The following is a 27,775-nucleotide window of genomic DNA, read 5'->3' on the forward strand; positions in this document are numbered from 1 at the left end:
AGTCATTCTGAATTTTCCACAAACTCAGTCGTTGGATTAGCTACGCCCCCTCTTTCCAAAACCTGTGCTCCCAAGATACCAAATAGACACTAGAGCAAAAGTGGTTTTCAAAAACAGCAGTAGAAAAATAGCGCACTCAACTGACAACTGTTATGAACAACATGGCATAAAAATGGCATGAAGCCTCAATAATTAGCTGCAACTACATGCTATGAGAATTCACGAAATTGTTGACAGGCAGAAAGGCCTGGCCACATTTTTTGTTTGTTGTTTACAGAGTAGTGCGGTCACAGATGCTGGTGAGATACCTCACAAAATGTATGTTATTAATGTTTTTCAGGGACTAGGAATTTGTCTGTTTTTTTGCATACCTTTCCATTAAAAAATGCTTAAAGCACCTTTAATCTTTCCCTTTTGTCAAAATTATGGATAATGATTATTACTTCCACACAAATTCTGTCTAGCGCAAGTTCACATAGGGAAACAACTGAAAAACAGTGCAATCAGACACAAAACGCATTCGGTGTGAAGACAGCTGACAACTTTCATGCGGGCCATTGAAAACTAAAAACAGGCAGGTTTTGGCTCACGGGCTGCCAGTTGAAAAGGCCTGCTATTTGTTATATTTGTTATGTATAAACAGTACGTCTTGGAAAAGTAGCTTTTTTTTTATTCTCAGTGTACCATCAGCGGTACTGGAGTAGTTAACTAAACTATTTTTTTCAAAATATTCTTATTGATGGCATTTGCTGACAATTTGGACTGATGCTGTTTAGCCTTTAACAGAACTGTAGATTGATTTAAAGGTGCTGTAAGCAATGTCAGCTGCTTCTTCCCTTCACCCACACGACCTCCAAGTCAGCAAACCTAAAATGCATGAGATACTGAGAGTATTATTTGATTGACTTTGTTTGATTTTTGCTGTCACAGAGTCTAAGGCTGTCACAGAGACAGGTGTGATTTCTCAAGACACCCATTTCAATGATAGTTGTCAGATAGCATGGGCAATTTATCTATGGTTATCAAAAACAAACTGCTTACAGCACCTTCAAATTGCAAAAGTCTCCTTTGACCTGCAGTCCGTTTAATTAATTCTAGTAATGTGCTGGTCCCAGGTGGCGGAGGGGAGGCGGGTGGGCAGAGAGTTGCTGGGAGCAGGAAAAGAGAGTGCTGGGGCTTCCTGGTGGAGAAAGTTCATCATCAGAGCTCAGAAACGCTCCTGTTGATGTTCTGTTAAAAGATAGGAATAGCTTGGATATAAAATCTGATGTTAGGAGATGCTGATGAGAGTCAGCAAGAAATTATTTAAATTAGATAACATCTGAAAATGGCATGTGTTCTGCTCATAAATGTACCTTTACTTTGAATTAAGTAAATTGAACAAGCAGCAAAAAAATTTTTTTTAAGTGTACTGCCCAGAAGCTTTTTGACACCAGATATTTACACATAGTCCACAAGACAAAATAATATCCTGTTCTGTTCAAAAGTTTACATTCACTTGATTTTTGATATTGTGTGTTTTCTCCTCAAGCATCATTGAGCCTTTTGTGATGGTTGTGCACAAATATGTTTGGTTTGTCTTGGGGTTCACTGTCTATTGTTCTTCACTAAATGTCTCAAAATACTGCAAGTTCTTTTGCTTTCTTGCATGTCTTTGAATTCTTCTCCACAGTGGCGCAATTATGTTCTGATCCAGCTTTGCCAACCAGGACAATTGAAGGACGCAGGGCTGTAAAGTAATTGAGTAAAAATACTTAAGGATTATTTTGGGGGATTTGTACTTTACTCGAGTACAATTTAAACGGAATCCTTGCACGTTTACTTAATAACATTTCCAAAGCAAAAATAGGACTTTTTACTCCTTACAATTATATTTAACTTGAGAAGTACTCATTACATTTTTGCAGATCATTTTCTTTCATCTTACTGGACTGAAGCCGCATTTTCACTGCATCAGACAAATAACAGATTGACAAATGGCAGAGTGTCGCACGGTGGCTGTGTGGAGTTTCGTCCACCTGCAGAGGCGGAATTTCTGATCTGATTTGAGCTCCGAATATGTTTTAATATTTGTGCGACTGGACCGTGTGTGACCACCTGACTGAATGTGACGTATTCATTCAAAACTATGCGCAAGAAGTGAGAAACACAGTTTTTGTCATAAAATGTATTCTAAACGCCTGCTACTTCTACAGATTGGATAGTTATGAAATTATCATTCATGTTGCAAATATATATATAAAAACATGAAAGAAAATGTTGTAATTAAATGCGTAAATGTCATTCATTTCTATACTTGCCTTCATATTTAAATCATATCTATGAATTTCTGCTCTCTATTTGCTATTGTTGTTGTTGTTAGGCAGCTATTAATAATAACTATAAAACCAGCAACGATATTGAGGATAATAATGATAATGAAAATAATTGAATCTGAGTAAATAATTATGAATTTGATTGAATTCATCCATCTGCTCAACAGCAAGCAGCTGGTAGCAAACCTCAGAAAACATTTCATAAAACCAACAAAATTACTAACTTTCTTCAAAGCTTACTTTGTGTCAAGTTGTTGGGTGCTCTGACATCACAATTCGTATGCTCTTCAGGACTCGTACCACGTTTCTTTGCATCGCATATGCAACACTCTATCAGTTGAGCTACCGTGCAATTTGATCACACTTGAACAAGCTTGTAAATGTAGCTGTTAATGTAATGCAAACGTTAGAATTAATCATGCGCTTTAGTAAAAGTGTTTATACGTCATAAGATAGCATTGTGTGAGGAACAGATCGAAAAGTATGTGTTTATGAACTGATAATCTGCCGATTTACTCGAGATTTGAGTTAAAGGGGGAAAAAATCATTCCACCAGGAAATTGCTGTGTTACGTACAACAGGCCATATAAACTCGTTTTGCATTTTGCTATTGTAAAATGATTTTATGACCAGGTTGCAAATGCCACTGGGGGATAAATATGACAGTCATCACAGACAGTAAAAACTATTACTAGAGTAAAATTTTCACTCAGTATCCATACTTTCACTTAAGTATAATTTTGAGTAGGCTACTTTGTACACCCCTGCTAATATGCAAATTGCAAAATGCTGCAAGCAGTCATTGATGCTAAGGATGCAACACACAATATTAAGAAACAAGGGTGCATAAACTTTTGAACAAAACCATTTTGGTAATTGTTTTTAACATGTTTGTATTGTGGAATATACTTCAATATCTGTTTTGAAGATTCCTCAGGGCAGTGCTAAATCAAGCGGACAATTTGTATGATCTCTCAACGTCTACAGATTCTGCAAAGGGTGTGTTAAATTATGTGCACAACTGTTGACGCAGCATTTAGTAGTCTTTTCTGTATTTCTGTCCCTGATATTTACGACCCATCCAGCAGAGGGCAGCAAGGAGCCAAAGAAAGCACACAATAGAACACAACTGCTTTACACTTTTTTAAATATCTGGAGGTTTCATCATCCATCTAAAGCCGAACTTATGTGAGTAGGCAAACACTGTGTTATTCTCTCTCACACATATCGTGTAACGGGATGCTTATCTTACCCTTGGCGGCTGGTCGCAGCTCTGTCACGCTGACGGCGGTTCTTGAACCAGTTGCTGACTTGTGTCGGAGTGAGACCAGTAGCTGCAGCTAAATCTCGTTTTTCCCGCGGTGAAGGGTATGGCTTTCTGCAATACCACTCTCTCAACACACTGCGAGACTTTTCCTGGGTGCAGATAAAGTAGTATACGATTTTGAACATACAATAAACCTTTAACTCCCACAAACATAAAAAAACTTGAAAAATCAGTGATTTTTAAAGGAATATGTTGGGTACTAAACAGTTTATGCTCAGTTGGCATAATGTTTAGCACAAAAAATAATTTTGACTCGCCCTCTTTTAATCAAAACAAAATAGACTTGCCTCGGTGGATGGGGCCAGTACATAAACATGTATTTAATATACACACTGTTTCAAAGTATAACCACAAGATGTAAACATTATTAATATGATTTTTGTGTTGTAATTATGAATTTATAGGTGTTATGGCTTAGGCGCTGGAACACATTTTTGGCAAGGGTTGCTGCCGTTTTGGAGGGTTTATACATATTGCATGTGCAATGAGGGCATCAGTGAAGCACGTGTCTCCCTATCACTGTACACACACACACACGCAAAATGCAATATTTTCACCAGCAAATAAGTCATTCAATAAGCCAGCCAATGCAGTAGTTACATTCTACCACATTCAAAACTGTTGTCGTGTCAGTGTGAGAAATAAACATAAAACACAATATACTGTAATTGTTCATACAAAATAGCTATTAAAATGAACCCATATGCAGAAGCGGCCTGCCACAAAGTGCAGCTTTTACCTGCGTGGAAGACTGTTGGCACGGCTCCATCCACTGGACCGGGTCTGGAGCTCTCTTTTTAGTGAGATCACTCAGCGGGCTGGTAACTTCCAAATAATTAGGCACGAACCTTCGATAATAGCCAGCCAGCCCCAGGAACTTTCTCACCAATTTTTTGTCTTAGGTCTTGGGCAGGTCGCAGTCGCTGCGGTTTTAAGGTGCGTACACACTGCCAGCGACATCGCGCGCGACAGCGACTCAATACCATTCATTTTCAATGCGAGCACAGCGACTTCCGGCGATACGAGCTGTCGCGACCGTTGGCGCTAGATGTGGGCGTGTCCAGCGACGCGACAAAGTTGAGAAAAGTTCAACTTTGGAGCGACTAACGGAAGCGACAGCCAATAGGAGAGACGACGGGAGAGCTCACGTGATCCTTCTCTCTTTCTCTCAGCTCCTGCAGTAACGGAAAGATGGATGAAAGGCTAATTCTTGCTGTTAGAAATGTTCCAGTGCTCTATGATATGTCTCTTCCCACGTACAAGGACATTTTAAAGAAAAATACTGCGTGGAAAGGTGTATCTGAGATCGCGGGGATTTTATGGACCCATACAGACCGACATTTGCATTTTCGCCAGCAGATAAACAGACGCTCTGGCAAACAGCACGCCTTGTTTCTCATTCATCTTTGATATAAAGCATTTTATGTACTGATTCCATTTATATTTAGTCTTTTCCCTACAAAATGTTTGTTTTTAGTGGCAAGAAAAGAGATTCGCTGTCAACAGCAATGGAATGACATCCGTGAATGTCATTTATAAACGTTACTAGGCAACCAGTAGTGGGAACACCCACTAGCGACTTCACCGCCAGCCACTGGCGACCTGCAGCGATAAAGTCGCTGGCAGTGTGTACGTAGCTTTACCAATTTGGGGTCGCACCTGCCCATGCCCCAAGTGGAACCCCAGATACTGTACCTCCACTTGCCCAGTTGCGCACTTCTTCGGGTTTGCTGTGAGTCCTGCTCGTCGCAGCGACCTCAGAATGGCCCCCAGATACTGCACGTGCCGCTGCCAATCATTACTGTAAATAATGATATCATCCAAATAAGCCGCAGCATACGCAGCATGTGGTTTGAGGACTCTGTCCATAAAACGCTGAAACATAGCCGGGACCCCAAACGGAAGGGTCACAAATTGGTGTAACCCAAACTGTGTGGAGAAGGCAGTTTTCTCACGGGACATCAGCGTTAAGGGGATCTACCTATTAACTTTTGTTAAATCCAGTGTCGAATAGAAGCGCGCCCGATCGAGCAGTTCGTCCACTACAAGGCATTGGATACAGGGTCAAATTTTGGCACTGCATTGACTTTCCTATAATCCTCACAGAACTGGACCAAGCTATTGCTCTTAGGCACCAGAACCACTGGGCTGGCCCAATCACTGTGGAATACTTCTATTACCCCATATCGAGCGTGGCCTTTAATTCTTCCTATACTACATGTTTTTTGTGTTCAGGTAACCGGTAGGGCCGACTGCATACCACTACGCCTGGGGTTGTCTCGATGTGGAGTTTTATGAGATTAGGGCGGCCAGGGAAAAGCGAGAACACTCAAATTCTCCTGTGATAGATGCCCCAGTGTGTGGAGTTTTGCTCTCAGGTCAAGAACATATTGAATTTCTGTTTTGCTCTGTGAAGGTCCCGCCTCCCAATTCCATTCATGATGTCAAACATGCCACGAGGCTAACGCCCATATAATAATTAAAACAGGGAATCGCTGTGGAGGTTTGTGGGACCTCTCGCATTGCAAATAACAGGGGTTCGAGCCACTTATCACAATTCCGAACATCTTCGTGCACAAACGTACAAATATAATTTTTTTCGATGAACACTTTTTAATGATTCACTCATTTGAAACAGAAAACATATATTCGTAGAATCAACTAAAACACTCATTATTCCCTTTCCCCCCTGCCAATCCCACCCTGAACCTCAACAAATATCCCTGTGGTCACAACTTGAGTTACAGACAAAACAATTTTTTTTATGTTTTATATATATATATATATATATATATATATATATATATATATATATATATATATATGTATGTATCTCCTATATTAATGACCACCCTGTCGCCTAAAATACAGAGAAATTTGAGTGCCCAATACGTCACACATAAAACTCTGAACCCTCAACCAAAATTCTTGTATCTTACACACCACCAAAAAACATGGTCTGATTGGCATTGCCAGCAGGTGGGTGTGTCTTTAACCAAGACTATACAATCTAGATGGGGTCCAATAGAATCTATGTCAAATCTTAAATTGCATAAGGCACACCTCTGCATCTCTAGATGTAGACTTGACATTGTTTAGAATCCTTGCCCACAGTCCCTCCTCCAATAACAAGTTTAAATCTTTCTCCCATAATCTCTTGAGAGAAATTGAAGCTCTAATTAAATCACACAAATTTGCTGGGAATAAAATGCCCAAATACTTAATGCCCTTTTTGGGCCACTGGAAGTTGCCTGGCTGAATAGCCATTATGGGGCTGTACACTGTCTGAGCCAAAGCTTCAGATTTAGACCAATTGACTCTGTATCCTGAGAATTTTTAAAAGTAATTAATTATTCTGTTGAGGCAAGACATAGATCTAGTGGGGTCAGAGACAAATAATTAAATAGCATCTGCGTAGAGCAAAAGCTTGTGCGCCATACCTCCCACCATCACCCCTGAAAATCCTCCTCCTTTCTTATCGCGGCTGCTAATGGTTCCAGGGAAAGGCAGAACAATAATGGAGGAAGAGGTCAACCCTGCCGGGTGCCCCTATCCAGAGTAAAATAATCTGAATTTAATCCATATGTTTGTACCACCACTACTGAGTGTCTATAAAGTAACTTAATCCATCCAATAAAAATATTTGTCCCCCATCTCAAAGTATGACTGTCTTGCTCTGAATACCCAAAACTCTACCTTCCTTGACAAAATAGTATTATATCTGTATTTCAATCGGGTCAATTCTCTGAGGCTATTAGACTACATTCGGCACTTCAGCTCAGCCTCTGCACTTTTTTTTCTCCCCTTTTTCTCCCCAATTTGGAATGCTCAATTCCGAATGTGCTCTTAATTCCTTGTGGTGGCATAGTGCCTCAATCCGGGTGGCAGAGGATGAATCTCAGTTGCCTCCATGTCTGAGACCATCAATCTTATCATGTGGCTTGTTGAGCGCTTTACCTAGGAGACATAGCGCATGTGGAGGTTTTACACTATTCTCCATGGCATCCAAGCACTTTGAGCCAGCACTATAAAAAAAAATGCCTGCCCCATAACTTTCCAAATTTTTCAGCTTCCTGCGGAGAAAGGTGCGTTTCTCAAAGAAACACTATATAATATTTCTTACACTTAAGAAGATAAATAACCTTCCTTTTTTTTATGGGGTGCCCCAATCCATTCACATTCCATGTGGAGAAAGAAAATCCACTCATATTAACATTTTGACATATGAGGAAAAAATAGATTGTGTGTCAAAAACAAGATTATAAAGACCACATTTCAACATTAGGTCAACCATTATAACCCAAACTTCCCCTAGAACCAAACAAACAGAAAATTTTAAACCTGCGCATTAACCCCACGCACGACAGCACCAACTGGCATCCATCCCTCCAAACTCAAACAGTCCATACACGCCTATCAGAACCCCCACGGCAACTTTGCCATCAGATTACACAAGTTCGGTGTTCTATACAAATTTTGTGAGACAGAATTACACAGCAAAAGATTATTAAAAAAACAAACTCTAGCCAATAGGCACAATGAACACAAAGAGCATGTAGACTCATCCATAGAACTGTCCTGAAGGTGTTTTACCCTACAAAATTAACTCCAGCAGCTAGGCGGAACCAGCACAAAAAAAGCGCAGATTCGTCAAACGGTTAAGGAAATATTCAGTGAGCCATTCCACTTGGCTGCAACATGAGTGCAAACAAATTATTTAATTACTCCAATGTCTTTGCAAGAACTACTCCACAAAACAAACTCCAGCCAAAAGGAGGAATAAGTACAAAGAGCATGTAGATACATCCATAGAACTGTCCTGAAGGTGCGTTACTCTACAAAAAACCTCCAGCCGCTAGGCGGAACCAGCACAAAAAAAAGCACTCAGTTTCCTCAAACAGTCAAGCGAATGTTCAGTGAGCCAGTCCACTCGGCTGCAACACGAGTACCACAAGATGACTTACTCACTCCGTTGACATTAGGAAGGACATCGCTTGCTGTGGGCATGTGAATGTTTTATGGAATCCTTAGCATCTATTCCCAATTTGGCTGGGAATATCAGTACAAAAGCAAACTTCCATTGATGTAAAGGTTTCTTGCATTCTTTGAATTGATTGCATTTCACTCTTGGCGAATTCACAAAGTCTGGGAAAAAGAAAATGCTGTGTTTTTTCCAATAAAGCCTTCCTTTACTCCTCGCCTCGTATAACACAAGATCTTTATTGGATGATCTCAGAAATTTTGACAATATATCAGGGCCTGCCTCCCATAAGGCCCAGATAAAGGAACCATGTGAGCTCGCTCGATTTCCAGCTTATGGCCTGCTATTTCAAGCAGATTCAGATGGAGGCAATCCAGGACTTTCAACATGTCCTGTCCCTCTTCACTATCTGGAATTCTGACGATACGGATGTTATTCCGCCGGCTACGATTCTCCCTGTCCTCTAACTTCTCCCAGACATGCTCCAAATCCACATTGGTTGCTAGCGGATTAGAAAATAATTCCCTCTCCTATGACTCCAGATAATCAATCCGTTTCTCTACATCCCACACTCTTGTAACCACCTCAGAGAACTTTGCTTCCATGGCAGTGATCGATTGACATATCACAGTAAGATCCTCCAAGTCAGCAACGACCTTCATCAGCATTGCAGACACGTTCAGCATCTCTCGCTGCTAAATCAACTAGTCTCCCAGGCTTGCGGCCTGCTCAGGGGTCAGCTTGAGCATGTAAGTGTCTTTTAATGTCTCCATAGCCCCGAGGATTTTGAATTCTTTGACATATTGACCTCCTAGAACATTTATGGAACAGAATGTATCAAATCTCACCGGTTTATATAATTACTAATTTTAAAACTAGTGTGCAGAGCTAGTTCACACTTCCGATCCTCGCATGGCATCATGTATCATATTTTTTAAGGTCTTATTAAATCGCTCAGCAAAGCCGTCCGTTTGTGGATGCTACACACTTGTACAAATGTATTTAATGCCCAATAATTTGTACAGCTTGCATAGTGTATATGACATGAAAGTAGTTCCCTGATCAGTGAGGATTTATTTTGGAATCCCCACTCAGGAGATTATACTGAAGAGTGCCTCCGCAACATTAGATGATGAGATGATGCGCAACGGCACTGCTTCTGGGTACCGCATTTCACAGTCCACCAGAACTAGCACAAAGCGGTGCCCACATGCTGATCTAATGGCCCAATGAGGTCCATGCCAACTCTGTCAAAGGGAACCTTGAACAACAGAAGAGGGCGCAATGGTGCTTTAGGTGTGGCCAGCAAATTCACCAGATGACATTCGTGGCATGTCGCACACCACCGGCTAACATCTCCACGAATGCCCGGCCAATAGAAAAGGGTAATGAGATGGCTTAGTGTTTTCCCCATGTCACGCGTGACCAGCCATCAGACTATGATGAGCCTCCTGGAACACATTTCCCAGTGGCTCCTTTGTACTAACAACTGTGTTGTATCTTTTATCCTTTGTCTGAGCGTCTTGTTTTACTCGATACAGATCGTTTCAAATTGAAAACTGCGGATATGTGAGTGCAATGCGCAGCTGAAGTTGGAGGGAGGGACCCTTCATCCAACGATGCTGGTCAGTGGCACTGGACCCAGTCTGCTGTCCCCTTCAGCAGTCGGGAGATGAACTGCTCGAATATCACAAGACTGATGATATCACCAACATCGCTGTCTTCCTCAGCCAGCACCCACTGCCGGCAGGCGTCACAAAGCTATTGAGCAAAGGCAAATGGGTGGCCGACTTCGCTCGGCATCAGGGATCGGAACCGCAATGCCCATCAATCCTCCTCTTGGCCTCGAAGGAGCATCTCAAAACACTGTTGTTGTTCCACTTGTAGATCCATGAGGGCCTGGTGTTGGGCCTGGTGGATGATGGTGAGGAAATGGAAGACTTCCTTCAGTGGAGATGACGACTCCATGGCAGTGTATCCTTCTTCCCTCCTGGATTTCAGCACCAGTGTAGCAAAGTTCATTGTCGGGCAGATAAAGGAGGAAGCGGGAGCGGGTTTCCACAATCAGGTTTTAATTCTTAATACACAGCAATTGCTTTACAGCTTACATAAAACAAAGTGGCTTTTGGGCATACACAAATAAAGTTCCGCTTTTCAGCATTCAAACAAAACACTTTCTCTTACACCTCTCCCTCTATCTGTGTACCGGCCTGTTTTTGCAAATTAATTTCTTACCACTTCCTCTCTCCCCATATGGGCGCTTGATCATGCACTTGCCACAACAATGTCTTAATGAGATTTTCAATATCCAAGGGATTCATGTTAAACAAACAAACACCAGAAGAAGTTTTTGCTCAGCTGAGGATTTAGCACCTTCCACAGGGTGACGAATCATGAAAACACTAAAGCTCTAACCTGTACTGTTTTGTGTGTGTGTGTGTGTGTGTGTGTGAGCGTGTATTTATCACTTTGTGGGGACCAAATGTCCCCATAAGGATAGTAAAACCCGAAATTTTTGACCTTGTGGGGACATTTTGTCGGTCCCCATGAGGAAAACAGCTTATAAATCATACTAAATTATGTTTTTTGAAAATGTAAAAATGCAGAAAGTTTTCTGTGAGGGTTAGGTTTAGGGGTAGGGTTAGGTTTAGGGGATAGAATCTATAGTTTGTACAGTATAAAAACCATTATGTCTATGGAAAGTCCCCATAAAACATGGAAACACAACATGTGTGTGTGTGTGTGTGTGTGTGTGTGTGTGTGTGTGTGTGTGTGTGTGTGTGTGTGTGTAAATTATTATACTTTTAAAGGATGAGCTTACACATAAGTAAAGCTCAATATTCTTCTGAAAAAAATTACAATATTGAGGATTGATTCATTTGTTTTATTCATATAAACTGTAATATTACACTACAATATTTATTATTAAACTATAATAATCATTATTTATTGTCAAACTACTGTTTAATTGTTAACAATTACTTTAAAATGTATTTGCTTTTGTGCAAATACAAGGAAAAAGGGGTGAAGAAAAAGTTCACTAGAATCATCACCATCACAAGGGCACTCTTCTGCCCACAAGCATGACACATCTCTCCGAAATAGGATGGGATTTTTATTAACATAAATTATATACTGAAAGCAAAAATTTTATTACATATACTGCATGAATACAATGAAATATATGAAATCTCATTGATACTGTTTTCCAGTCTTGCTCACTAGGGGGTGCTTTAGCAGCCCCCTTCCCAAGCCTTTGTGTTTCAGTGTTTACCAAATTATAGGCTTTAGGCCTACCAGCATTGTTGTCATGACAATAAAGTTGTATTATTGGATATATGCTTTCACAAATCAGATTAGTGATCAATTTTATCACCCCAAAATCATGTTAATATGTATAATGTTTTCATCTTGTGGCTATACTTTTGAAACGGTGTATATTTTAAAGTTTATCGACTGGCCCCATTTATTCCATTGTAAGTGCTTCAATACATATTGTGGCATAATGTTGATAACAACAAAAAATATTTTCAACTCGTCCCTACTTTTCTTTTTAAAAAGTAGCAAAAATCAAAGTTACAGTGAGACACTTATACAATGGAATTGAATGGGGTGAATTTTTGATTTTTTTGAAGGGTTTAAAGGTAGAAATGTGAAGCTTATCATTTTATAATTTATTATTTTGTTAAATCTTGTGTATTATTTGAGCTTTAAAGTAGTTTAAATCATCGTTTATCGGGATAACAGGGTTTACGACATTGTGTCGTCATGGAAATTAAGTTGTAACCTTTTGTGTATCACACTAAAATCATATTAGCACACATCTTTTACATCGTGTGGCTATACTTTTTGACACAGGAGTATTTTAACATTTATGGATTGGCCCCATTCACTTCCATTGTAAGTGCCTCACATTTTTACTGTTTTTAAAGAAAAGGAGGGATGCGTCGGAAATACATTTTTGTGGTAATCATCTTTATGCCACAAATGCTGTCAATTGAGCATAACTTGTATTGAACACTTTAAAATTGTAGGCCTGGAAAAGTAATGGACATTTCTATAGTGAACATGCATCTTTTTTTATTATGCTCAGCTCTATAGGTGCGTACACACTGCCAGCGACATCGCGCGCAACAGCGACTCAATACCATCCATTTTCAATGCGAGCACAGCGACTTCCGGCGACACGAGCTGTCGCGACCGTTGGCGCTAGATGTGGGCGTGTCCAGCGACGCAACAAAGTTGAGAAAAGTTCAACTTTGGAGCGACTAACGGAAGCGACAGCCAATAGGAGAGACGACGGGAGAGCTCACGTGTCCCTTCCCTCTCTCTCTCTATCAAGACGGATGAAAGGCTAATTCTTGCTGTTAGAAATTTCCCAGTGCTCTATGATATGTCTCTTCCCACGTTCAAGGACATTTTTAAGAAAAATACTGCGTGGAAAGGTGTATCTGAGATTGCGGGGATTTTATGGACCCAGAAAGACCGGCATTTGCATTTTCGCCGGAGATAAACAGCTGCTATGGCAAACAGCACGCCTTGTTTCTCATTCATCTTTGATATAAAGCATTTTATGTACTGATTCCATTTATATTTAGTCTTTTCCCTCCAAAATGTTTGTTTTTAGTGGCAAGAAAAGAGATTCGCTGTCAACAGCAATGGAATGACATCCGTGAATGTCATTTATAAACGTTACTAGGCAACCAGTAGTGGGAACACCCACTAGCGACTTCACTGCCAGCCACTGGCGACTTGCAGCGACAAAGTCGCTGGCAGTGTGTACGCAGCATAAATGATAGAACGATATCTCTCGATATATATATATATATATATATATATATATATATAATCCTGATCCAGTAATTACTAACAACTGTAAAAGATATAGAAATGCATAACTATAACTTTATATGTGGAAACTATGTTTTGAGAAGAAAAAAGAACAAGATTATTTTCTTTACAATACAATTATTTGTATTATAAGTAAATCAGTACTGACTGATTCATATGCAGTTTAAAGGTTACCTTACACCAACAGCATGCATAAAAACAAAGAAGGGTTACATAAATTATGTAAAAACTGAAATGTGCTGCACCAGATGTTAACACCTTGAAACAGTAGCTGGTCTCCTCTCCATCCCAGATTGTACGAGGGAGAGGGAATTTACGACGGATACGGTACTTCCCCACAGCCCCAAGAGGGCGGCCCCGCTGCAGTTCAGCCTCCATGTAGTGAGCCCGGAGCCAGAGCTGCTGGAGGAGAGGGTGACTGCGGGGAGAGAAAACATTTCCCTCTAACAAGGCATACAGCTCTGCAAAACGGCAGTGATGGAAGGCGACTGCAGCCCGTGCCTTCAACACACTCTCCTGATTCTGTGGTATCCCCAAGTACAAGGTAGAAGAAGAGGAAATGGGAGGCAAAGAGCATAAGAATGAAGACAAGCGATCCATGCTTCCACTCTGGAGCAGAACTTCACAAACACACGCCACCTGGTCAGGGGAGAAGCCCATCGCCATGATCAGAATGAGAATGGTGGAATTTCTAAAAAGGGATGTTGAAGAATTGGTTACCAGAGTCCATCGAAGGGATCCAGGGAATAACTGGGCACAGTTTCAAGGCAAAGACAATAATTATAAACTCCACAAAACAGCCAGTTGAAAGTTCTCCTCTGCCCTCAATATTAGATGAAATGTGCAGTTAATTTTACGCTCTCAGGACGCTTCAAAGACTATTCACAACCAAAGTTCCTACTGTTAGGATGTGAGTGCAATGTAGAAAGAAGTAAGTGGCGATCTCTCAATGGTCCTTTTTGTTCTCCAGTGGTGTGTTAGCCAATAAGGGCAACAGATGAGTGTATCGTTTTTTTGTTTTAACAGGTTTTGCCTTCTCTAGCCACAAAGACCCGCCCAGACAACTTGGTACATGCAGGTAACCCGAGAGCATAGGGGTTAAAAAAAACACTGAAAGGCATCAACACACACACAAACCTCACAACATAAGTGCTGTTTGTATTTGTATCATTTACCTACGCAAGAGTTCAGGTGCACAAAGGAGCACATTTAAATATGAAGGCAATCTTATTTCCTAATCAAATTGTAGTGCCAGCATTTGTTAGAACATTTGGTTAGTGATGACTGTGACAAGGAGGGTGGGGCCGGGCTGTGAGTACACACGGCCGGTGTTGAGTCGAACTCTGACGGTTACATTCTCTGCTGTCAGAATGCGTTCCCCCATGCACAAACCTAAGCATAACCCTTCCCTACCTACCCTAACCCCATCGGGGCTTTGGGGAAACAGATTCCAACGGGGAACACAATTCAACACAACACCGGCCCTGAATCGGGCTAATCAGCCGAGAGAGGGATAAAGATGAGCCAGAGGTGCCAGTTCTAGATGCATGTGCATGTGTCTGTGATTGTTTATGTTTGTTTTAAGTTAAGTTTGACATTAAAACTTTATGTTGACTGTTTATGTTTCCCGCCTCCTCCTTGCCCATCCTATATCTATTACAATGACATTGCTGAGAAAAAAAAAAAAAAAATTATACATATACATATACATATACATATACATATATATATATATATATATACACACACACACATATTTACATACAAGTTTTAGAAATTGATGACTTGGACCAAATAATAAAGCAGCCAATAAGTGTCCAACATAGATGAAAACTCCTACAATACTGTAAAAAGCATCCCAGGGTGATACCTCAAGAAGTTGTTTGAGAAAATGTCACAAGTACATGTCTGCAAATTCTAGACAAAGGGTGACTACTTTGAAAACGCTAAAATATAACACACTTTTGATTTATTTTGGATTTTGTTGTTACAACATAATTCCCATAGTTCCATTTATGTTATTCCATAGTTTTGATGACTTTACTATTATTCTAAAATGTGAAAAAAATAATGAATTATAAAGAATGAATAAGTGTTTCAAAGCTTTTGACCGGTAGTGTAATATATATATATATATATATATATATATATATATATATATATATATATATATATATATATATATAAATAAATAATGACATGGAGAGAACCGCAGGTGGTTCTTGTAGTGGAAAAAAAAATCTGATCCTCCCATTTTAGTTGCACTGAGACAGAAGTGTTTCTATAACAGTGATCCAAAAACCTGTAACTGTAGGTTCATTTCAAAGAAATCAGAGAGCATTATATATGTTGTTTATTACAAGTCACAATAAAATGGAATATAAAAAATAAAATAACTATATGAAATACAAGACACACCTCTATAAAAAGAGAAGCAGTTTTACAATATAGGACAAAAAACTCCCTTTAGTACATGAAATTAAAAAAAGTCTTTGGTTTGATCAGCTGCATATTTTTCTGTATACACGAGTGTATTAAGAATGTATTGAGAAAAAGAAAATAAGTGAACAGAACAAAGATAACTACAGACTAAAATACCTGTGCATAAACATAGGAATCATCACATTCTGATAGATGAATAGCAATAATCAGGCATGCACAAACACACACACACACACACAAACGTTACCTTACTTTCCAAAAAGCTCAAATCATTGTCCAGGTCCTTAAAAGATGACAAACTTTGGCAAGTCAATGCTACAAGTCCTATGTAAAATAAATGTGTAAAATACAAACTCTATCATGAAATGATTAATGAAACCGTAATTAGTGATAGATGCTACACAAAGCAAAAACTTGTCAGGGAATGCAGTGTAAACCTAAGCTAAAATAAGGACGAGTCTATCAATGATTGATACATGCATTCAATATGAAAGACAAAGGTGTAAGACAAACACAATGGTATACGGGAGGTAAGAGTTATCACAAGGAGACTGCTCTGTGTACCAATAATTGATGCCAAAAGCTTACAGACCTAATATGCCACTACGACTCACAAAAGCCTTAGATTTACAGGTGAATAGTTTAAATCTTGGAACAATAGTACCAAATTTGCAGACAGAGAAATGTAAATGCTTCATGAATAAAATGTGCAAAACTTTCAGCGCTGTGCTCTGAATTGAGCTAATCGGTCTGGTGGTGATAATTACCAGTATTAAAGGTGCACTCAGTAATTTTTTCCTCATTAAAACTCCTAAAGACATGAATTGTATTTTTGCAATATATGTTGGAAAACATGACCACTCACATTAAAATGAAAACTCCAGTCATATCAGTAACATTATAAAAGCTGTTTTATTCTACAGGGAGAGGGTCTCTGCACATGGGGGCTGCCATGTTAGAATCACATGACCATCCAAATACTACTCACTTAATCTCAGTCCTGTTATTTGACACTTTCACTAATTTAATAAAATAATCATGGCTGACTGTGAACACTAAATTTCTACAATGGCATCTGAAACTGAAAACTATTGGTTTTAAATGATGCTGCATCCAAGCTGCTAGGTGTCAGTGTAAGTCCAAGATGACACAAAGACAAAAGTTACTTAGTGCACCTTTAAGGCAAACTTAAATGTAACTGCTTTTGGTCACACATTAGTGTGTCGTTCAAAATCATGCATGGAAAAACGTCGTCAGTTGTATTTCGAGTTGTCACTCAGACATAATTCCACTTAAAAAGAGACATTTTTTGTAGCTATATAACAATTCTACAAATAAAATATATAAAAAACAAAGTAAAAAAACAGAATAAAAACAAGCCAAGGAAACATTTCACTGTACATATACATGGTGGATTTGTAGTGTAAATAAATGGCTGTTTTAAGTTATATAACCATCAGTTCAGTTATCCTGTGGAACCATTGTTGCATAGAGAAATATTAAAACTATAACAGTACTTAAATTCCCTTCAAACAGAATACTAGAACCTATAAGGTGTATAAAGTTTCAGTTTTAGTAATGAGCTGGAATGCTTGGAAGACCACAATGTTTTATGTCAAACCAGTATCTAAAGTTTGGACTGAATTTTCATGGTCAGCCTGGTGCACCATCATGCTTTAGGATTCGATATTTAGTCTGCAAGAAATTGTTCACATAAAACAACATAAATAGATACTTAGGTTTGTAGTGGACCCATTTCATTCCAAGTTGTCAGTACTGCTATCAGCATAAAACATATATGTACCTCCATTATATTGTCTTTAGGAGGGAAAACATATGACATTATTATTATTATAATTATTAGAAGAAAAATGTACGGTTCATAATAGTGTAATCTATTAAACTGATAAAGGAATGTTCCAGGTTCAATACAAGTTAAGCTCAATCAACCACAATAGTGGCATTTTGTTGATTACCACAAAAATGTATTTAGACTCTTCCCTCTTATTTAAAAAAAAAAAATCTAAATCCAGTGAGGTTACAGTGAGGCACTTACAATGGAAGTGAATGGGGGGCAATTCTTTTAACACTCAAATACTCACTTTTTCAAAAGTATGGCCACAAGACATAAACAATATGCATGTAAATATGATATCACTTACCTTTTCTGAGTAAATTTACAGCCAATTTTACAACTTTTTTACCATGATGATGTAATCTCAACAAACCCTAAAACGACTGTAAAAATTACAATTTAAACAACATTACAAATCAAATAATAAACACATTTTAACAGAAGGATCAATGAAAGTGCTTTTATAAAATTATAGGCTTCCCAATTCTGTTTAAACCCTCCAAAAATTGGCCACATTTACTTTAATTATCCCCATTCACTTCCATTGTAAGTGCCTCACTGTAACCTCGATTTTTGAAGAACTTTTTTAAAGGAGGGACGAGTCAAAATAAATTTTTTGGTAATCAGCATTATGCCACAAATGCTGTTGATTGAGATGAACTTGTATTGAACCCAGAACATTCCTTTAAGTAACAAACGATACGTAAGGCACAAAGGAAAAAGTCTCACACGCCATTCATTCTTAAAATAAAAAAATATTAATTTTCTTTGACATATTAGCGCCTTGTTACCACTGTAGGCCCTTGTAACATAACTCAAGATCTGGGTTTCAGCAAAATCCGAGCTAACATATAAACACATACAGAGATTTAATTTTCCTAGAGGTTAGTATCGGTTATACAATGTACACTGTGACAAACCATGACAGTGCCTTGTTCCTCCACTGCTAATGAAACCTCTATGTAGTCATGCCCTTGCTGAATTCTTTTTTTCACAATGGAATTCATAATACATGAAAGACATTTATTCCAACAAAATCAAGGAAGTTCTTTTCAACAACTCAGGTTATCAGGTTGAATACTTCCACTAATTAAACATTAACCGGTGTAAGGTAGATTGGAGAACAACTCAAACCTCTGAGGTCATAAATCAAAGCTCCTTGGTTGATTGCAACTCTTATAGGCTGAAACTCTTATTTAACACTGTATCTAGCAGGCTGTCAACAAGACTGGTAATTACAAACCCAACTCGTCATCCACAGGGACAGACTGTAATTGTGTAAGAATTTTTGAGTCCCCATCCATTTCATCCACCTCGTCCAGTTGAGAATCTCTTTCCATGTCCTCACCTGGAGGTGGGGTACCCAACAGGAGGGACTCTCCACCTGGCAGGCCCAACAAATCTGTGTCCTCTGGAAGATCCCCCTTCCCACGCACATCAAATAATGTCAGGCTAGAAGAGGAGGACAGAACGACAGGGCTCCAGACTGGCTGTGAGAGGTGGGGGCTGGTTCCAACACCACTACACATTGGACTGAGGGGCAGCATTCTATCAGGGCTGAGTGTCTGCTGGGCTTGTAGAACCCCTGTAGGTGTGGGAGTGCTAGAAGAATCTGGGGTGCTTGGAGAAGCTCCGGGGGTTGGGTTGGCAATGGTCCCAGGCTCAGGGCTGCAGTAAAGTGTAGAGGCGCCAAAAAAACACAAAGAAGATGATTGTAGTGAATTGGAGGTTTGAGCAGTGAGTGAAGGTGCTGGCTGACTCTCATGCAGAGGAACAGTTGAGTTTTCATTAAGGGTAATGTTGCTTAAGATTGAATTGTCTGGGACGGACTTAACAGGCATGCTGGTGAACTGGATGCCAGTTGGGATAGTGAGGATGAGTTTTCCATTCTGAACACTTAAGATGGGACTGCCCCCTATACCACCCGCTAAGAGAATGTTGCCTGGAGACAAAAGCAATAGTAAACTTTAGCATTCTGTTTGAGGGTAAAACATTTTATTCAGTTCAGTATAAAAACTTTAACAGTCTAAAGGCCAAAGTATACTTCAGTTTTCAGTGTGGCACTACGCCTCCTGCAGTGTGCATATATACACTTACTAAGCACTTTATTAGGAACTCTATGGTCCTAATAATGTGCCCGATGTGGTCTTCTGCTGTTGTAGCACATCTGCCTCAAGGTACAATGTGTTGTGCATTCTGAGATGCAATTCTGGTCACTACAATTATACAGAGGGTTATCAAAGTTACCGTAGCCTATCGCAAAGCTTCTGTCAGCTTGAACCAGTATGGCCATTCTCCGTTGACCTCTCTCATCAACAGAGTGTTTCAGTCCACAGAACTGCCGCTCACTTGATGTTTTTTGTTTTTGGCACCATTCGGTATAAATTCTAGAAACTGTTGTGTGTGAAAATCCCAGGAGATCAGCAGTTACATAAATACTCAAACCAGCCCATTTGACAAAATAATCATGCCATCATCAATATCTTTTCCCATTCTGATGGTTGATGTGAACATTAACTGAAGCCCCTGAGCCATATTTGTAGGATTTTATGCAATGCACAGCTGCCACTGATTGGCTGATTAGATAATGGCATGAATAAGTAGGTGTACAGGTGTTCCTAATAAAGTGCTCAGTGAGTGTATGTATGTGTGTGTGTGTGTGTGTGTGTGTGTGTGTGTGTGTGTGTGTGTGTGTGTATATGTATATATATATATATATAAAATATTCTGCTGAGGTGGCTGAAGCTTCTGTCAAATAGAATTAGGATTTGCTCAGCAAGAATATATATTAGAGGGAACATTGTTAGTGCATATAAGTCAAAAGCATCCATATGGACTTACAGTCAGAAGAGTATACTTTGCAAAGCGGAGCGCTCAGTCATATGCAAGATGGAATAGCACACGGAAAAACAAAAGTACACCCCAGCCTTTACTATTAGTTTGCCAATTTAACGGTTACTGTAAAGTGACCTACCTGGTGAGGCAGAAGGCAGTTGAACCACCCCAGAATTAAGAAGATGAACACCTGGGATGGTAGCAGTAGGGACATTCTGTGGAGGACCTACTGGGCTAAGGCATATTTGTCCCTGTGCAACACTCAATCCTGTTCCAGACCCAGGTGTTAGAATCTGGAAAGCACCACCAGGGGATGGGATGGAGAGGCGTGGTGCAGCTGGGACCACCTGAGGGAAAGAGAAGGTTCCAGTTGGAGTTCCTGCAATGGACGATACAGGCATAAGTTGAGGCAGTGACAGAGGGACCAGCTGAGGTTGGCATGTGTCTTTGGGCTGGCAAATGGGCACAACTTGAGTTGGGGAGGAGATGGGAATGACTTGTGTACCCATGGAGGTCTGTATTTGTGGGATGGTAGCTGAAGTAAATTCATCTCCAAGCTGAGGTGTAAAAACTTGTGTAACTTGCCCATCAGCCATCTGGGGGTGCGATAAAGCAGTATTTGTGTTTAGTAGGGCAGATCCATTTTGGGGCTGAGCTTGAGCAAATCTAGGACCAATTTGCAAAGTCTGTGTCTGAAACTGAGGAATGGAGTCTTGCGTAAGTTGTGCATTGACAGTGGAGACTGGAACAAGCTGGGGGCAAGATGACACTGTGGCCCCAGATGTATGCTGCATAAGTTGAGACACTGGAATGCCCTGTATAGATGGTACCACCTGGGGTAAAGACAGTACCTGAGGGCTGGAGATGGAGCTGAAGGCGGGCGACTGATGCTCAGCCTTCGTTAATACAACAATCTCTGATGGCTGTGTGCGCTGTAGTGGCACCACTGGACTGGAGATAACTGAACTCACAGAGCACGCAGTTGATGTAGGAAAACTATTTTGGGCCAATGCCACTGAAGAAAGAGACTTGTGAGAGATGGCAGAAGTGGAGATTGTGGAAATGGACATAGAGTTCGTAAGTACTGTCTGTTTATTATCTGGATTCTTCAAGGCCTCTGGAAGATTGATGAAATCCAGCGGAGAGACATTGCTGCTTGCCGTTTTTGCTTCCTCACTAAGAGAGAGAGGTGTTGTACTAGATAGACAGGCTGTTGGATTCAGCACCACAGGGGACAGACTGCCTTGTGTGTCCATATCGTTGATGCCACACCCCTCTTTGGAGATCACCTGTGCCCTATTGAGTAGCAGTGGTGCATTAGCTGTAACAGGACTTACAGTGACTGTGTGGCCATCGCTTAGTGTCAACCCATTAATAATGACCCCAGTCCCTGCCCCTGAGAGTATAGGGCTCCCATTGAGCAGCAGGGGATGGGAGCTTGTGAGAAATCCCCCTGTGCTGTTGAGAATAAGCTGGCCACTGGCATTGCAAGAAGCACCAGTGAGAGATATAAGAGAAGCATTAGAACTGCCTGTCTCTTGAGCTGCAGGTTTGTCAGTAATATCCTCCAGGTCTCCCTTGCTGGCTTCATCCTCTGTGCTGTGGTTCCCATCAGATTCACTAAAGTAGAGGCAAAAACATTGCAGTTGGTCAAACAGTCTTGAAGTAGTTTCCTTGAAACAGGAGCCTGATTTATAAAACGTACGCAAGATCATATTTGATCCTAATTCTATGTATTTGATCCTATATCAAAAGTAACAAATCAAAATTCTAAAAAGCAGAAACTGATGTGAAAATGTTTTGCGTACTTCAACTTACAAGATTAAAACATAGAACCCATATATCGGTCGGGCTCTAGTGCAGAAGCATGCTTTACAACTACCAACATTTTTCGTGCCAGTGCATGCTGACTTGCTTATTTTTTTATTTATTTTTAGTAATGCAAATACTAATGGTCGGTGACTGACTAAATCAGAAAAAGTTTATTGCCAAGTAAGTTTTTTACGCATACAAGGAATTTGTTTTGGTGTTGTGGGCGTGTGTCACACAATCTCTAGTAAGAAGTCACACAAAAAAGTAAGAATAAAATAAAAGAGAGCAGAGTAGTACAGTGGAATGTAGAGCCAGAGGTGGAGTGTGTCAGGGTAAATGTATTAATACATGAATATTCAGATAGGTTTAATATCCTGAATGTGGTCATATTTAGATTATGTAAGCATAATGTAAATGCTTTAATTTGGATAGCCGCTTTAACAGAATATTTATTTATAGCTCTATATGCATGTTTCCATAATCAATTCATTTTGAAACCTACAAGATAACAGACAGGTCTAAGCTCATTCGTGTGCGCATGATTTTAACATAAATTGTGATTTATAAAGTGGGATGCATTTAGGAAAAGTTTTATAAATCTTTCTAAGGAACATTTAAGAAATTGTAGAAGGTTCACATTTAAGATCATTCTATGAACATCTTTGTAAATGAGGCCCCTTCATTGTCTACCATCAATTTCCACCTATCTTTTTATTTTATTGAAAGCTATCCTAAATGAATAAAGCCTAAGCTGCTAATAACAAACTTGACCAACAAAGCAGAAGATTTCAATTAAAAGATCACATAATCTGGAAAGCATTGCTAATTATTGTGTAACAATGTAAAAAATATAAATAAGAGCAGTTCACATACATTTTGACTCAAAAAACACCATGAAAACATGTGCTGAATGTTGTTCTAATATCCGACAGGAAGATTTAAAGACATATTGCAGATTAAAAAAATTTGTGGCGGTGGTTTTAATGGGAGATCCAATAATCAAATGAATTGAGAGATTTTCTTGGAGAGTGTTTTTTCATGATTATAGCTTGCTGTGCTTAAAGGTGAATAATAGTCAGCACAGTAAAACACTCTGCAAGAAGTTTCATCTCTTTTGGCACTTTTCCACTGCACGTTGCGGTTCGACTCGCCTCAACTCTACTAGCTTTACGTTTCTGAACTTGCATTTCCACTGCAGTTTAGTGCCATCTCAACGTGGGTGACTGACCAAAACAATAACATGACCGCTAGCCGTTAGCTACTAGCTGATTGTGCTGCATAAAGCAGTTGTTGCATGGTGTAACAGTTGAGTCGGCCTGGTTGTTTTAGAAGCAAGGTTCCAGTAGCTGGTCAACTAAATAAAGTGAAGATTTCAAGCATAGTATAGAGTTAATGTAACAAAATGTACCATCCTCCATCGAGTCCAGGGGACTCTCCCTCCCATTGCTCGCCAGTTTAGATAGCGTCCATTTGGTTGATGGCACTGTAGTCACTTTTAAGCTTTTTTAACTTTTCCCTACACTGTTGGTAGGGCCGGTGGTAGCCGTGTGCGGCCAACAGCTGAGAAACTTTCTGAGAGACTTATTCGTTTTGCTCATCGGTAACGAGTGGACCATCTGCACCTCGTTTATTGACCACAGTGTGGTTTTACGCGCAGCCATGTCTTTTTGCACAATTCAAAAGTCACGTAAACAAATTATACTGTTATCGCTGTTACTAACTTTAATATTAGCGGGTTGATGTCGTGTGTTGGAAATCCAGGGATGCTGGTAGTGACGATTCTCCCTGACCAATCAGTAATCTGCAGGATTTTGACTATCCACTGTGGAAAACCCCCAAAAAAGTGAGCGGAGTCGAGATGTACTGTGCAGTGGAAAAGACCCATTTAATGCTTTAAGTTTAGTCAATTTATGCACAGCTGCTGTTACAGCCATCAAAGCAATGCATAAGCAACACATTACAAGGCCATCACTGTCGCATGTTAAATACTCTGCTGCGAGTTCTATTCCTGTATTTGTTAGGTGCTTAAAAGAGATTAAAGTCTTTTGCTTGTTGTTTTTAATCAACAACTGACTGTAAAAAACCTAGGGCTGCAACTACTAATTGATAAAATCGATAATTATCGATAATGAAAATCACCAACAGCAAATTTCATTACTGATTAGTTGGATATTTGCCGCGAGCTTGGAGAAGCTCCATCAGTGATGTCACTTTACAGCCCACTGAAAAAATGTGTTGTATGATAACGAAAAACAGACAGTGGAGTGGTTGCTGCATCAGGTGTGTTGAAAGATGTGCTGTTTCTTGTGCTTAAGACTTGTTTCTCTCCAGCACATAACTTATATTTTACTGTTATGAATTCAAAATCAGGCACATATTTACATTTCGTAAAACCATTTGTCTTTACCACAAGAAAGTCTCTGTTTAACTTTACTGAGCATGCAGGGGGCCTGGGTAGCTCAGCAAGTAAAGACGCTGACTACCACACCTGGAGTCACAAGTTCTAATCCAGGGAGTGCTGAGTGACTCCAGTCAAGCTTCCTAAGCAACCAATTGACCCGGTTGCAGAATCACACTGGGTTAACCTCCTCATGGTCGCTATCAGTGGGGCACGTGGTGAGTTGACCGTGGATGCCGCAGAGAATAGCGCGAGCCTCCACAGACGTGTTTCTGTGGTAACGCGCTCAACAAGCCACGTGATAAAATGCGTGGATTTACAGTCTCAGATGCAGAGGCAACTCTCCGCCACCCAGAATGAGGCTATTCACTATAGCTCATTTGGAATTCAGGGGAATTCCAAATTGCCGTGAAAAATGGGAGGATTTTTTTTTTTTAGATCACACTTTAAAATATATGAAAGTCTTTGAATTGAAAAACAATAAATATAACCAAGTGACATGAACAAACAATGCTAGACCTTTTACTTGTATTTTTTTTTTTTTTTTTTTTTTACAATTAATTTAAAACTGGTCAACCAACAAGTTGGTCATTTTAAGTGGAACATTTTAATCAGTTCCCCTTAAGTTCCCACAGGTGTCCCAGCAGAGTAACCTCAAGTGTAGGTCATCACATTAACTATGGACATAATTCACTGGTAAGACAACCATAAAGTGTTCAAATATAGCTCCCCGTCTTAATTTTGACTAGTTTTATTGTATAATTGAAAACCTAACCAACTTCTTGTAGTGATGAAAGTAATTCATACACTTTTAAGTGTCATTTGGATGCCCAAATATTTTAGGGTGGTCACTACTTATGTATCTTAATAGTGATTATTATTTCTAATTATTCTTTTCTTTGTACTCTTCGTTTAGATTTAAAGGCCCCTGAACCACTGCAAGACACTGTGGTGCTGGATTTCAGGAAACTGGAGCCACTCCTGGCGCCCATATCTCACATTTCACAACAAAGCAACATGCTTTCAGCAGTGTTTTCCGAGACCTCCTTGTCATTTTCACTTGTCAAACATTTCATCAAGTACAATGATAGTGATAGACAACAAACATTCGTCTTTCTTTCACATCTATATGACCCCAAAGGCAGTGCTTTCAAGTCTTAAATAAATAAACCGATCATTTGAAACATTGTGGCGACATTCGAGCACTGCAACAATGTATCATCTGAGGCAGACGAGGCCTTCGTGAAATAAACAGCAGTTCAATGAGAAAATAACAACCAATGATTTACACTCTGTTTAGTTTAGTTCAGTTTGATGTTTTTGTTTACTGCACACCCAGTGTAAACCTCACACACACTGCTGCAATATAGACGTTTGTTTCCTGCACGCTTCTCTCACATTAACTCTGGAATGTTCCTCTGAGGCCTGAGAACAATCTTGGCTGAATAGTTGTCTTTCGTGTTCATGTATAAAGAAATACAATCGATTTACCTTTTGCTGTTGGTACCGGACGGGGTCCGATCCCTCTGTCGGCGATTCTTGAACCAGTTGCTCACTTGAGTCAAAGAAAGTCCTGTGACTTTTGCTAAATTCTTCTTCTCGTCCGGAGTGGGATACCTGTTGATCTTGTAACAGTCCTTCAGAGCGGTGCGCGACTTCTCCTTGAAGCAGTAAACGGTTTCCTCACCGTCCCAAATGGTTTTTGGCAGAGGAAACTTTTTGCGCAATCGATATTTGTCCACGGCGCCCAGACTGCGACCCCGGGACCTCTCAGCCTCCTTGTAGCGCGCCTTCAAGTAAAGGTCTTGCAGGAACCCATGGTTACTCGGGTGGAAGTCACGACTGTCCAGGATGGCGTACAACTCTTTGAATTCCTCCCGGTGAAAAGCGACCAAAGCCTGGGCCTTGAGCAGGGTCTCGTTGCCACGTAGCAGATCGGCTGAAGGAGGGATGGTGGAGAGGAATCTCCACAGGCGATCCACATTACCCGCTTGCAGAAGCGCCTCGCACAGACATGCGACTTGATCGGTGGAAAAACTGAGCGCCGAGTTCTGGAAGCTTTGAAGCAGTTGTTCCGAAACTTCGTCCGGATCCGTCTCCTCTTTGACTTTGGCTTCATCTTTCGTGGACGCCTTTGGACCATTTTCAGTTTGTTCTGTGGACTCCAAAGACAAGGAAGCCATTTTTATTTTAACTTTTTTCTCTTAAGTTCCTCCTCCCTCCCCTTCTCACTCGCTCTCAATCACTCCCATTATCCCCGCAGGCGAGTGCAGCTATGGACCGAGGCGTCACGCCCCTGCATTTCGTCAACCTCCCCCATCTAAAGATCCTCCACAGGACTGCTGCAGTCCTTTTTTTTTTTTTGCCATTATACAGAACGATCATTTTCTGAAACCACTTTTGTTTTACATGTGAAATAATTTGTATGCATTATACATTAATAATATATGTATTATGCATAAATACAACTAATTTCATACACTACAAATAAATCAGTATTTTCCATATACATTTTCTTTTAAATTTTAGTTGTTAATTAGTTTAAAACACTTGTCAAGTTCGTACAAATGTTATCTTTGTTAGTTTCAGAAATGTTTTAAAAACAATAATTGCATTCTCTAAAAAAAAATCTTATTTAATTAATTATGCCCTTTCATAAAAATGTCATAATATCGACACAATATATATATATATATATATATATATATATATATATATATATATATATATATATATATATATATATATATATATATATACACACTTGACTGAAATGTTTCTCATGATCTTAAAAATCTTTTGATCTGAAGGCGTATGCTTAAATTTTTGAAATTAGTTTTGTAGACAAAAATATATTTGTGCCACAATATTAATTTATTCATTATAAAACTTAAAAAAAAAAAAAAAAGAAAATGTATAATAAAAAAAGTTTTAGAAATTGATGACTTGGACCAAATAA

The 27,775-nt window shown here is 39.7% G+C and overlaps 2 protein-coding genes across 2 annotated transcripts; both read right to left on the bottom strand.

Annotated features, from left to right (window-relative positions):
• Window positions 1-93: 93 nt before the first annotated feature.
• Window positions 94-15,108, bottom strand: six9 (SIX homeobox 9). Its single transcript, XM_052152735.1, has 3 exons — window positions 13,733-15,108; window positions 3,568-3,731; window positions 94-1,230 (listed from the first exon to the last, which is right to left on the bottom strand). Exons 1-3 carry the CDS (start codon window positions 14,138-14,140, stop codon window positions 1,095-1,097), a joined length of 708 nt encoding a protein of 235 aa, XP_052008695.1. The 5' UTR covers window positions 14,141-15,108; the 3' UTR covers window positions 94-1,094.
• Window positions 15,109-15,831: 723 nt separating this feature from the next.
• LOC127661869 (homeobox protein SIX5-like) lies at window positions 15,832-27,023 on the bottom strand. Its single transcript, XM_052152809.1, has 3 exons — window positions 26,308-27,023; window positions 20,746-22,226; window positions 15,832-19,713 (listed from the first exon to the last, which is right to left on the bottom strand). The coding sequence occupies exons 1-3, from the start codon at window positions 26,997-26,999 to the stop codon at window positions 19,007-19,009; spliced, it is 2,880 nt and encodes a 959-aa protein (XP_052008769.1). The 5' UTR covers window positions 27,000-27,023; the 3' UTR covers window positions 15,832-19,006.
• Between the last annotated feature and the right edge of the window lie 752 nt (window positions 27,024-27,775).

Source organism: Xyrauchen texanus, chromosome 21 (genome assembly GCF_025860055.1).
Source record: "Xyrauchen texanus isolate HMW12.3.18 chromosome 21, RBS_HiC_50CHRs, whole genome shotgun sequence".
NCBI classification, from domain to species: Eukaryota; Metazoa; Chordata; class Actinopteri; order Cypriniformes; family Catostomidae; genus Xyrauchen; species Xyrauchen texanus.